Below are 13,726 nucleotides of genomic sequence, written 5' to 3' on the forward strand. Positions count from 1 at the left end.
CCTGCTCTGTGCTGTGGGTATGGTGTTGGCCATGGTCAGCAGCGCGGTGCTATGGTTATATAAATAAATATCAATATAAACACATGCTCAACAGATCACAGCCTGTAAACAATAATGTTATCAACTGAATTGGCTTTTGAAGTATTTGTGCACAAGGCTGTGATAACAACTTCTTTTTTTTAAAAAAGAAAAAAAAAAAGAGGAATTACTGTCATTGCCAATTAAATCGTGGTCGAATACTTGAAGAGAAGCAACATTGCCCCCAGCAGCCCCCTCACTGCACTGTCCCCCTCCCTGCAAGAGGGGAAAAGGCTGTCAGAGCCCTTGGGGGACCTGCAAATAACGTGCTGGGGGTGAAGCAGCAGCGGCTGGCAGCACTGGCCTGCGGCGGGGGGTTGCTTCACTGCCCGTCTTCCTTCCTGCTAGCCCTGCGCGTTCTTCCTCCCACTTGCTCTCTTTGCAAAAGCCCAGCCCAGGCTGGGCCATGCAAGAAAAAAATTCGCAGATCTTTTTGCAAGTTTTTTGCTGCCTGTTTCTGACTTTTGATGGCTGGGAATGGATCATCCCAACATCCTTGCCCCGTAATGCCTAGGGATGAAGTACTGAAGCAGTGATGGATCCGAGTGACAAGGTGGGTGAGAGGCAGACAGAAAGTGGAGGCTGCTTTGTAAAACTTTATTTAGAAATGTTCTTGATATATTCATTATATATATATATTTATATATACACACACATTACAACAAATGTGTTTTCCAAATACCACATCCACAGTGGGTTGAGACTCAGGGTACCAGGTCTGGTTACTTTGTTTCTGCAGAAAAAATGCAGAAATCCAAGGGGAGGGTGGCAGAGAAATGGACAGGACTGAAAAACCCCAAAATCATAAGGCAGGAATTCATTCACACAGTACAACATTGCCCCAAAGCGCTGTTTTCAACAGAAACGGGGGGCGATGGTCCACACAGCGAGAGATGAAGCAGGCAGCAGGAGAGGTGGACAGAGGAAATGTACCATTCAAATCACAAAGTACAACTGTACATACCCCAGGAGACCTATGGCGCGCTCTGCTAAGGGCTACGAGCAGGCACACGTATGTGTGAGGAGTGTTGAGGGGGTGCCACCAAGGTTGTACCATTTTCCCAACTGTTCAGCTACCAAAAAGATTTAAAAAAAAAAAAGTGGGGAATAAGGAATTTCTGAGTGTCAGTGATTTTTTTCTTGCAATAGTTTAATAAAAGGGTGAAACTCCCCACTCACTCCATGGTTATTTCAAACACTGAAAACCAAGAATGGCTTTAGCTGTGTGACAGCATTCCCCTCCCTGCCCGCCAGCCCTCACCACCTGCCTCTCCTACCCCTGGTTCCCAAACCTCTTTCTCAGCATCACTCCATCACCCACTGGCACCTCTCCCCTGGTCCAGCCCTGTGGGAAGCCCCTGTTAGTAAAAAAACCCCATGAACAGGACATCCAGAGCCAGGAAGGAGTTTTCCTCTTTTTTCCCAATTTTAGATGGGGGAGGCTGGTGGTTTCAGAGGATTTGCGGTGATGTGCTGGAAACCCCCCTCACTTGGGCTGGGACCCCTTCCTAAGCAGCTAATTCCACCTAACGTGCCAACCCATGCACCAGCCTCCCACCTATTATTTACAAAGAGGCATCAAAACCAAGTGGGGATGGAAACGACAGGGCTCTGAATTAAGCCTGGACGAGCTTGCAGACACCCGACCAAATCCTCTGTTTTTCCTTGTACCTCAGCACCCATGAAAAGGAATGAGTGCGGTGGAAGGTGTCCCCACTCAGGACTATTCCCCTTCCAAAGGATATTTGTGGGTGGTTTTGTTTTGTTTTTTACTGTAGCCTGGTAGAGATTTCTGTTACTTGACATCTCTGCAGAGGGGAAGGATGGGCTTGAGGCAATTGCTCCCTCAGGCATCAGGCGGTGGATGACAGATGGGCCTGAAGCCACGGAGATGGCGCAATGTGGTCCTCAGCTCCCAGCCACTGCAGCAGCATCCTCCTGCTCCCTACTCCTTCTGTTTCCCACAAACCCTCCCAAGGGGGCAGCAGGGATCAGAAGATCAGCCCAGTCACCAGACCAATTTTGCAGCAATGGGAGCACTCAGGAGTGGAGGCTAATCCCACCACTGCTTTTAGTGCTTCCCCCAGGATTTGGAGAGGCTGTGGCTTCCTACCAGCCTCAGGCAGGTAAGGAGCCTCCTAACGCCAGAATAAATCCAACGCTGAAGTCCAGCCTGTGGGCATTGACACAGCTGAACCACCACCATTTTCACACAATAAAACAAAAAAATTCAAAGCATATCATTAAAACCCTTTTATAACCCTATGTACACACACATTGTTGATGCTTCATTGACTCCTTCTGCCTTTTTGTTGCTTTTGGAATTTAAAAATCCCCCAGTCCAAGGGGATGCTTCACTACCAAATTTTTGTCTTCCCTTAGCAATTCTGAAATTCATTTTCCTTGAGAGAAGCTCTGGCCCTGCAGAGACTGCTGGGTAAACTCTAGGAGACCACAACAGGCTTGAAGCTCACCCACTGAGCGTTACCAGCAGAAGAATCAGGGACCGGGAGGGTGGCAGAAATCACCTATGTACCTTTGCATTCAGTGGATACTGCATGACAGCGTTAAACAGAAGTGATCCCATGTCATAAATACAACAACCCGCAAACAATCCAAAGTTAGGTGTAAAGGAAAGGAAGAAAGGAAAAAAAAAAAAAGAGAGAGAAAGAAAAAGTCTTAATTCTTTTAATAGTTCTTTTGCTGAGGGTATTTTTTCACCTCTTTAAAAAGATACAGTCAAAAGCTCTGGGACAACAGGAACACATGGCCCCAGCTCCTGCTCAGACCAGTCGTGTATGCCACAAGCTGGAGAAATGTCGCAGTGCTGGCAGGTTTCAGCAGTTTCCAGCGCCACATGGAGCTGGAAAGCATCAGTGGCCTCCATTGGCAGTGGGAGAGGAGTTTCATGTCTCAGCCAGGCAACTGTTTAAAAAGCAACAGTCGCCAAATGGTCTGAAAACCCTCTAAATGCTGGAGAGGTGCTGGCCACATCTCCTGCCCTTCCGCAGAGTCCCATCATGAGCAGTATGTACAATGAAGAGGACTTCAATGCTTTTCTTCTTTGTACGATCACGTACCTAAATGCTGAACATCCATTTGGTTTGGTCTTATCCTCGACCAACACACCGGCTGCTCCATCCCCAGCTGGGGAGGACAGGGAGCCCGAGCCCCTGGGAAAGGCAGAGTCACAAATCCCAGGGGCACAAGTTCCAACATCTGCACACTTGGGTCTCACCTCCCCACCTTGGTGCTTCGGGAGCGATGTGGGAGGTCATCACCGCTGCGCGTTGCCTTCGACAGGGAGAATAGCATGGTGCAGGCTCCGTGTGTGCTTTGAATCTAGTGTTTCGTGCTCCTCTGTGAAGCTGTCCGGGCTCGCCGCTCCGTCTAAAGAACTTCCACAGCTAGAGTTGGGAGACAACATGTCCTGCAGGAGGTCTTCCTGGACTATCCCAGAGTCTTTGTTCACTTTGCCCCTTTGGTTTCCTTCTTCCTCCTGGTCATTGAGCAGCTTGGCCAGGAAGTTGATGTATTTCATAGCCAGTCGCAGAATCTCATTCTTGCTCAGTTTTTTGTCAGGCGGGTGGGTGGGGATGAGCTTGCGAAGCTCTGCAAAAGCTCCGTTGACATTCTGTTGTCTCCATCTCTCCCGGCTATTGGTAAAAATGCGACGAACCACTTTCGTATGAGGACCTGCAATTGCAACCATGCAGAATTAGGAGCAGGGCATAACAGGTCGTTTATTACTTTGCTGAATAGATCACTGTTTCACAAATTAACTGATTTACTTTAGTGATGCCAACAAGGCAGTGAAACAGGAGTTTCCACCTAACTAGAAGCTAACCTGATGAGCCAAGATAGCCGTAATTTCTGTTCAATCCAGTGGAAAGGAAAAATGGAATTGTGGTTTTTTAGATGTCTCCTGAGATGCCTAAATTTACATCTCCAAGGAGAAAGGCATATGCCATGACACATGCGCAGAAGGCTGCTGTATTTTTAGGGTTTCTCAGCTCATCGGCAAGAGTGTATCAGCAATGAAGGCCCTGTTAAAGGTTTATCTAACTAGATAGTTTTATTTTCTATCCCAAAAAACCTCTTAAGGGCATACCATTGGGACAAAAGGAAATTAGCTCGAGCAGAAGCTTTGACAAGTCTAAGATCCAGAGATCTTCCCTGATATAGGCAGGATCCAGAGCTGACAGAGACCACAGGATTGCCACCAGCCCTCTGAGTGGTTTGTATGAAATGAGGTGCTGGGATTCACCCCGTAGCAATGGGAGCTGGTAGCAATGTGACCCACAGAGTGAAGCAGTGTCCTGGCTGGAAGGGTGATCACAGGTGGAGGATGAAGCAGTTTCACAGCTGACCTGAGGGCCACCTGCTCTCTCTGCACATTAGTGCCACAAGGCAAAGACTCCCTACCTGACACTAATTGGAGAAGGCACTCTAAATTGCTGGAGGTGTCCATTTGGCTCAGTTATACGTGAACTCTAACTTAAATCCCTGTAATTTTACAGCCATATTTCTGCCAGGGCACGTTACACAGAGTGGATGCACAAATTGCACCAATTCTCTTCTTAGATCATCAGGGTAACTAACTCCTGTTGGCACGAGCAAGACATTCTCTCTGTGCTAGAGAAAACCCAAAAGCATGTCTACCCCAATGTACTATGCTACAGGAGTAGCAATGCTGCAAATGAGAACTGCAGGCCCTTGGGTACATGAAAACCAGTTCATGTAAGGAGATACTACCATAAGATGTTTTTATTATCGCGCCCTTGCCATCCTCACCTCCAGGAGACACAAACAGTGGAAGGACATAGCAATCTCATGAAACTCTAGGAGAATGACTATGACAGAGCCCCCATAGGATGGAAAGCACCACATGCAATGAAAATCATCACAAAGTGTGAACAGATGCAGATAACACATTAGTGAGTTGTACCCCAAAGGACAGGCTGTGGATATCCCCATCCACACTATCGCTCCTGGTGGGACCAAGCCCCTGGCCATGGTGAGCAGTTTAAGACATAGTTTTCCCATCACCCAGTGAAACCAGCATCCTGAGCGGCACTTAAACATTATTCGTATACAGCAAAACTCTTGGCTGCTTCAGCTGTGGTAGAGCAGCCGAACAGATGTCACTTTGGAGGCATTCTAGTCAGGCTGCACCTTGACAGATCTCACCTGCCATGGTGCAAGAAGAGGAATCCCACGCTTCAGCTGATTAAACGCCATCACGCTTCCCCCCTTTCAGGGGAAACCGAGCCCCTTTGGTCCAGCACATCACACGAAATATCCCCCATCACAGGGTTTGCATGGAGACACACTCCCAAGCAGCCAGATTAAAGTTACCGTGTTCTCCAGCACACGAGCAGCCACACACCTCACTTCTCTTCACAGTGTGCTCAGGAGCAGAGAGTCCCCCAAAATTGCAAAGAGGTCCTGGGGTAAGCTGGGGTATATCAGAATGAGAAACTCATCTCTGACCTCGAAGATCCCAGTCTGATGCTTTAATAAACAAAATTTTCCACTCCCAAACAGTACATAAATGCCTTTTGTATGCACTAACGTGCAAGAGCTCATGGAAAGGGAAGGTTTCTCCTCCCTGATGTGCACAACCTGCTGTGCCACGGGGTTGTGGGGAAGGTGGGAGGAACTGAGGGAACCTCAACAACACCGGGCTGCCCAGCGCTGTTAACAGTGCAGTGGAGAATATGCTGCAACCTGCTACAATAAAACCGCAGCTTCGACACTTAAATGCTCTTCCCAGACAAAGCAACCAGCATTGAATCTAGAAGGAGGTGGAGCTTAAAATCTTTTTACTCCTGTAAGGGTACGAGAAAAAAACAAAAACAAACAAAACTTGGTTGCTATGTGTTTTCCAAAAAATCTCAAAAGGCTTCAAGTCTTCACAGGCTTCAAATATGCATCTGTAATCACTGAAAGTTGCTGACCAAGAGACGTCTATTCCTAAAATTTTGAAACCAGAAAAAAAAAAGACCCATTCATTTTCATCTGGAGGCACCTAAATCAAGCTGCACTATATAACACATATTCTGACATCGCTCACATTTTTGATTCTTGCATCAATCAAATTAAACATATATTTTAGAAAGATCAGGTTTTGGCCACAACATGTCAAGCAATGGAGAAATTCAAAATGCCCCATCGCTGCATTGTAATAGAAGAAACTTGCCTTATAATTAATTCAAGCAGTCAACTGAGAATTTTTTGCCAGGATTTTGTTCCAGTTGATTGACTCATGCTTTTTAAATTGTAACTAGAGATCTGAGGAAAACTAGTGAAAAGATGAGCTTCCAAAGTTACAGGATATCATTGCGGATACTTCTTTACATTTTTATCTCCATTCGTATCTATTTTAATAGATAGTCAGTGCACCAGACTTTCCCAAAAATGAATGAATTAATAGTTGCAAAAAACCACCACTCGTTTCCTTGCAGAGGAAACCAAGCACCCAGCTAGACTCTCCTGCCCTTCTCCCAAGGGCTGAGGACACACACGAGCGATGGTCCAGAGTGTCAAAGATGCCACCCAGCAGGTGACCACCAGAGCAACAAGCAAAGCCCAGCAGACAGCACAGATGCCTCAGCACAGGACACACACCCCTACAAATTGCTCCGGTTTAGACGGTATCATCTGGTACCTATTTTTCCCCCAAAAAAAATTCTGAGCCTGGTCTTGGAAATTCACATGAGCCAGAACCTGCAGGATTCGGCCAAATCTCTACACCTGCTTTACCTGACAAGCACCCATCCAAAAATTTAGTTACAACCAAACATCTCAGTAATCCTTAATATCTGATTTAACAGCAAGTCGAAGGCTTTAGCCAGACACTGTGATTTGATGGACTTTCAGCACAGCCTCTAAGCCTCTGAATCGAATCCCAGACAAAAGGACCTTCTTGCACCGGGGGGCTGAGACAACTCCTGTCCCACGGGGCTGCGGTCTGAACTGAGCGGGCAAAGAGCGGGGAGAGAGGGACTGATGAACGCAGATAATGCCCTGAGCCCATAATTTTGTACTGTATTATTCTAGAGTGGTGTGGATTATTATGTGATCCGATTTTAGATTAGCCATATGGAAGGAAAGGGACAGCCAACTAGAAAGAAGGAAAAATTAATTGTCCGGCGATTGAAAAGCACTGTTTACAATTGCTAAAGAGAAAACACATTTCAACGGATCTCATTTGTACAGGCTGTTAACTCTGCAGATAAACGTGTCAGCCTTCCACGTCTGAATGGTTCCTGCAAACAATCCTTTGCGTGGGCAGCCTCCCGCAACCCACGCCGGCTGCGGGGAGCAGGCAGCGGGATCCCGCCCTGCCTGCCTGGCTTGGAAATCATCCGGCCAGTCCGACAGGGATCTATCCTCGGACACCAGCCTGTCACCCTCCACATCTGCTCCCGGGATCTGCCACAAGAGCAGGCACGGGATACTTCTCCACGGCAGACAGCAGCACGGTGTGGCTATATACTGAATCAAGCTGCAGATAAGATGGCTCAGCCACAATCCCATTTGCGAGCCCGCAGACCTTAGCACAGGTTTAGCTCTTCGCTTCTGGGCAGGTTGGATCTTTCTGCCCAAGGCTGTGGTTACAAATGTCTCCTGGCTGAAAGGGTTTGCAAACACAGCACGTCACTGCGATGGCCCTGATCCAGCCTTTGCACTTCAACGAGGACTTAAATTTAATGGCTTCCTTCGAATTTAATCTCTAAGCAATTTGCAGAACAGGGATATAATTAACCATATGCCGGACTGCTTTGCTGCGAGAAAGCAAATCCACCGAGCAGGCTGCTGGTCATTATTCGGGACAGATCTGAGCTGTGCTGTACAGAGCCTTACCGGGGGGAGCTGCCCTGCCACGGCAGGCATCCTATTTCCCCTTTACGATTTGGGGTTTTTAATCCCAGCATGTGGCAACTTGCCCCCTTCAGTAGATGGGGACTCCCCCCAAAAAAGACAGCGCAGGGGAGAAACTCTCACCGTCAGTGATCTCCATCTCGTAGGGAGAGGGTCTCCTCTTCACTCGGTTGCTGCCGTACATGGAGAAGGAGTCCGGTTCGCCGAAAAACCCGCTGCAAACGAAAGTCAGAGAGGTCGTGAGGACACACCGGCAGCCCCCCCAGCACCGCACGGCCCCCACGGGGGGCTGGGGAAGCTCCCGGGGGCGGCCCGGGGCCGGAGGGGAGCCGAGCAGCTGCGTGACCCCCGAGGGAGCTCACGGCTCACGAAGCCGAGCCGGGGGTCGTGCGGCGACAGGACACGCCGCCGCCTCGGGGACATGCAGCGAGAGGCGCCAGCTCTGCGTGAGCAGGGCGATGCGAGCGGCGTGGGGCACCCAAGCTAGCGGCTCCCAGGCAAAAAACCACCTCCTCCCCATGGCTTTCTGCCCTCAGGAGAGGAGGCGGCAACAGGGGCTCCGTCCCCGCACAGGCGGCTGCGCTCTGCCCCTGCGAAAGTGTTTTTTGGCCCTTGCGCTTATTCGCGGGACTCGTCGGAGGACAGAGAGTCCCAGCGAACTCCGAGGGTCTAACCCAGCTCTGGACAAGCAGCGCGTTTGCTGACGGACCCTTTGCTGCACCTCAGTACGGGATCACCACCCCAGTATCTGTTCTGCCCGAAGCATTTCTACCCTGACTTGTATTTTTTTTTTTCTAGGAACGGCAGTTTTTCGTTTCGGGTTATTTTTCCCCCCTTTCTTCCTTTGCAAAGTTGCATGCAAACCCGCGATGACTAAGCCCTGAGCCCCGCGCGGAGGAAGGGATGCTGCTGCCGCCCCCCTCCCTTTCCCTCCCAGTCACCGAGCCCCGCAGCCGAGCGGGGCACCCCTCCGAGGGACCCCCGCAGGGGTGGGAGAGACACGGACCTGTTGATGGTGGCCAGCGGCTGGCCCAGGTTGTAGAGCATGGCCCTGCCGGGGGGCTGCAGCGGGAGCGCGGGGGGGCTCAGCTGCACCATGCGGGCCTCGCAGGCGGCTTCGGCGGCGCGGCACGGATCAGCGCCCGGCGCTCTCTGCATCGTCTCACCCGCCGCCTCCCGGCTTTTTATGTCCAGAGAGCCCCCCCGGCGCACCAGCTCGATGACGGGCACGGGGGCGGCGGGGGGCCCGGGGGAGGGCCGGCCCGCCTCCTTGGCCGCCCCGTTGAGCAGCAGCTGGGGGTCGGCCGGCGCATCCATGCCCCCGCGGCTGCCCTCCGGCTCGCTCGTGGTCTCCGGTTCCGAGTCGTGCCGCCGGGGAGGGCGGGCATCGCGGGGGTCACTGGGGGGCGGCGGGGCGGGTGGCCTGTCCATCGTCCTGTGGAGAGAGGCAGCGGTGAGGGGCGGGCAGCTGCGGGGTGGGGGGTACCCCGCCCCGGACACCGCCCCGACAGGCGGGGGGGCCGCTTCGGGACTCGGGCTTCGCCGGCGAGAAGTGGAGGGAAGCGGGGGGAGGGCAGGAGAGGCACTAATCACCCCAAATCAGTTTGAGTTTGCCGGCGGGACGGGCCCCGGCACCTCTGCGAGAGGGCCTGGGGGTTCGCGGGGCCATGGAGCGCCCCGGCCCTGCGTGACGTCACGGACCCCCGCGGAACGGTGCGGAGCCGTGACGTCACGCAACTCCGCGGCTTCGCACGACGCACCGCGCAGGGGGCGGCCGGGCCCGACCCTCCCCACCCCACAGCCGCGGTGATTTACGCCACTACACGCGGGGGGCTGACACGACCACGGGCGCTTACGCAGCGAGAGGGGCTCGGGCAGCACCCAGTGCACCGCGGTGTTGGGTGCTAAATTATGCGGCCAAATTACGGCCCGGTGGGAGGAGGCTCAGCCCCCCCCAAGCCCCATTTGGGGGATTTCTCCCCGTTTCGGGGAGCCGGCGGTGTTTGCCGTCCCGCGGAGCCAGCCCCATTGCCGCCCGGCCTGCCTGCAGTAGCCTCAGCCTCATGGGTGACCACCTCTCCTCCCGTTTTTATTTTTAGTATTATTTTTAAAACAGCGAGTTACACCTGAAGCCACTTTTTGGGGGAGAGGGGGTTAAAGCAGCCCATAACGGAGTCAATGCCCCCGCGCGTTCAATACCGCAGGAAGGAGGAAGGGGCCCGGCGCCGAGCAGCCCTTCATCCGCGGCCGCACACCATCATTGTCCCCCTTCTCCTATAGAACGAATATTGTCACGACAGGGCACCTCGCGCCGAGGGCAGGCAGCGATATCGCTATTATTGCCGTGCTGTTTCTACTACAGCTCCCCTCGTTCGTGGTAATTTTTTTGTTTGTTCTCCGTACCCCCCAGCCCTCCCGCCATAAATAAAGGGCTTCTCAGAGCAGAGAGCTACCACACACCGGGTCTCCTTCCCCATCCTTCTTACTCCTTTGCCTTGGGTAATTTTTTTTTCTGTTTCTGCTGGGCAGAATTGCGAGAAAATAACCCTTTTTATTTTTGGCCATATCCCATCATCTCTCTTGGAAGAAAACAAAACAAAACACAACCACCCAACCTAAAGCACAAGCTCGCTGCCTTCCCTCCAGCCCCTTCCCCACTATCTCTCTAGAAAGAAAAATCTAATTGCTTATTCCGATATTGTATAGGAAGAGATTACTCACATGTGTCATATTTAAGTAGGGACACCGCAAGTCTCTCCTGTTTCAACAAAAGCGCTCTCAGTGTCAGGATGAATTTACTCCTCCCACCTCAAGGTACTTACGACTTTACAGAGAGGAAGGACACCCGCATCGGGATAAAACTGCTAAATCCTGGGAGGAAGAGAAGGGGGGGAGAAAAAGAGAAGAGGGTGGATCTCGTGGGCCTGATTGCCAGAGATCGGTGGAGAGAGGGGTACAGGGGAGAAGGAAGGAGGGGACGGCACCCCGGGGCGGCCCCTGTTATAGGGGACAGCCAGACACCCCTGGGTCCTCCCCCCGCCGCCTCGCACACGGGGCCACAACGCGCGGCGGGCACGGCCTGGCATGGAAAAAAAAATAAAACAGAGTGGGGAAAAAAAAAAAAAAAAAAAAGAAGACAAAAAAACTCCAAGCCCTATGTTCGGGGTGAATTGGGAGGGTTTTTTTGGACACATTGTAAGCCCGGTCTCCCCTGGAGGAAATCCCAGACGGGCCCGGAGATGGAGTTGTTTTTCTCCCGGTGGGCTCGCAAACAGCGGCGGCGGCGTTTCTCCCACGCCCGGATGGAAAATTTAATTCCTAAAGGGGCAAACTGAATTTCTGAAGGGGCCGGTTACCGGCAGCGCTCCCTCCCGAGGTGCCGGGGCCCAGCCGCTGACAGGGTGAGTCCGCTCTTCGCCGCGGATCAACAGGAAGGCGAGGACGGTCTCCCACCCCCCCGCCAATGAAATCAAGAAAAATAAGGTTTTCCTCTTCGTAAAAAAAGAAACAATCCCGATAGCGTCGCCTCCTGCTTTCGTTAAAAACGAAATACACAAAGCCACAAAAATCCCCGCAGTGTTTTGCGTTTAATTGGGGGTAATTTCGTTTAGAAAAATAGGGGGGAGCATTAAATCCCCGCCCGCTGTTTTCTGCTCCGTAAAATCCTTTTGTTTTCCAGCCGCGGATCGGCAGGAAATTTCCAGTCCAGAAACGCACCTTCCCCGCCAGCCCTTTGTAGGGAAATTGCCCCAAAGCGGAGGGGCGGGAGGGAGCGGTGTATGGGGGAGACCCCCGCCCCGGGAACAAGCAAACAGGCCCCGGCCGTCGGCTGGGCCAGGTCCTGGTGTCCCCCCTCGGGAGAGGCCGAAGGAGCCGGGCCCGGCGGGCGCGTCACCCCTCGTTCCGCCAGGGCCGGTCCCACCCGCCTCCGCGCTGCCGCACCCCGAGGGTCCCAGCAGAAAAGCGCACCCCACATTTTAAAAAGGAAAGAGTCTTCTGACCCACCCCGCATCAAAGAAAAAAAAAAAACAAAAAACAAAAACCCACCAAAACAAACCAAACCAAAACCAACCGCGGAAGAGACTTGGGTTTTTTTCCCTTCTCGCCTGTCTCTTACATGGGGCAGAAGCCCCCCAAGCACCCCCCGCTGCACCCCAAAACCCCAGCCCGCCGCACCCACCACCCTAACCATCTGCAGGGCCGGATTCCTCCTTGCTACTCACCATTTGCTTTTCATTGGGAAAAGTGAGTGGAGCCATTTTGTGGCCTACGCATCGCGGGTATATTTGTAGTAAGTGCTGGGTGGCTTCAGCTGGGGAGGCTCTAATTCCACATCACGTCCAGTTTCCTATTTAGTATGGAGAGCGGAACACTACTGCAATGTGGCCGAGAGAGATAAAACCCCAGCAGTGGCCCGCCTGCCCTGATAAGCTTCTAAACCCATTATTTATGAAATGATTCATTATTATTTGGCAATTTTATCGAAGGAAAGCGGAAAATTATTGCAGGGATATGCATAGGAATAACTCCGGAATGCATGCCTTCTAGCTTTTTATGTGTGTGTGCTTAGATGCTCTTAAAAAGACACTAAAAAAAAAAAAAAAAGAGAAAGAGTAATAAAAAATTACACTGTGGCTGCCTGCATCTGAATAGCAATTCTTTATTTTAGTCTTCTTGGAGGTTATTATGCCCCTGCTTTTTTTTTTTTTCCCCCTCTGCTTTTTTTTTTTTTTTTTTTTAAATTAAATATGGAACACCTACTCCGTTCTTAATTAAATTTAATGAGCCAAAATAAATTGTTGGAGATGCTGAGAGAGAGGGAAGGGGTGTGGGCTGCTTTGGGACAAGAGAAGGTAAATAAAGCACATCGAGAGGTGATGTTTTGGAGAGAAGTGACCCCATACCCAGCCTAGCCTTCCTCCCCGCACTGTGTGTTTTCGCTGAAGGGCTAAATTGGGGCGAACCCCCTGTCTCATCTCCCGTGCTGTGGCGGGGGGAGGCCCAGCATTCCTGCCGGGGGATGCTAGGGGATGGGGAGCGGAGTGGGTATCCCTCGCCCTTGGGAAATTCGGGATGTGAACGGATGAGAGAGCTCTGCGCCGAGGGTAGGGCCAAGCCTGGAGGAGAAAGGCCTGGAGAAGGGGAGAAAGGGCCCTTGACCACCCCGGAGAAGCGCGGGGCAGGCAGGGGGCTCGGGGGCCGGGACCAGCTGCGCGCCCCGTCGGGGCTGGAGCTCAGCCCGGCCACGGCGGCCTCCGGGCCCGGGGGGACGGGTACACCCCTGAGCTTCGCCAAAGCTGCCGTGCGAACGGAGTGGTTGCTGGGGGAATGGGAGACGAGTGGGTTCGGGGGTCGGATGCCCTACGTGGCGCTTGCAAAGAGTCTCTGAAACCCTCGCCATATTGCCAGAGGATCCCTGCAGAGGACGGGGGGAGAAGCGAGAATCGCTGGAGGGTCCTGGGTCCGTGTCCCCCTACATCCACAGGTAAAGCGGTCCTAAAGACAGAGGCGGGTAGCGGTTTTCGGTAGATCGGCCTGCCCGGGCAACTGAAAATCAACGAAATTTCTCTCGAAGGCGGGCGGAGAGGAGGGGGACGAGGCTGAGCACCTCCCGGGACGCCCCTCAGTCTCTGCTGCGGGGTTGAAACCAGGCTGTGACCCCCGGCCGAGCGCGGAGCCCGGGGCGAGCGGGAGAACGGGCGGCCGTCGCCGGGGCGATGGGGACCGGCCGCACCTGCCGGGCGGCCCGTGTCGGGGGGAC

General features: G+C 52.5%; 1 protein-coding gene across 1 annotated transcript; it reads right to left on the bottom strand.

Annotated features, from left to right (window-relative positions):
* Positions 1 to 2,750: 2,750 nt before the first annotated feature.
* Positions 2,751 to 12,275, bottom strand: TAL1 (TAL bHLH transcription factor 1, erythroid differentiation factor). Its single transcript, XM_065656656.1, has 5 exons — positions 12,189 to 12,275; positions 10,687 to 10,836; positions 8,972 to 9,400; positions 8,089 to 8,180; positions 2,751 to 3,774 (listed from the first exon to the last, which is right to left on the bottom strand). Coding segments are annotated over exons 2-5 (942 nt in total). The 5' UTR covers positions 10,689 to 10,836; positions 12,189 to 12,275; the 3' UTR covers positions 2,751 to 3,355.
* Positions 12,276 to 13,726: the final 1,451 nt, after the last annotated feature.

This window comes from Caloenas nicobarica, chromosome Z (assembly GCF_036013445.1).
Source record: "Caloenas nicobarica isolate bCalNic1 chromosome Z, bCalNic1.hap1, whole genome shotgun sequence".
In the NCBI taxonomy this organism is placed as follows: domain Eukaryota; kingdom Metazoa; phylum Chordata; class Aves; order Columbiformes; family Columbidae; genus Caloenas; species Caloenas nicobarica.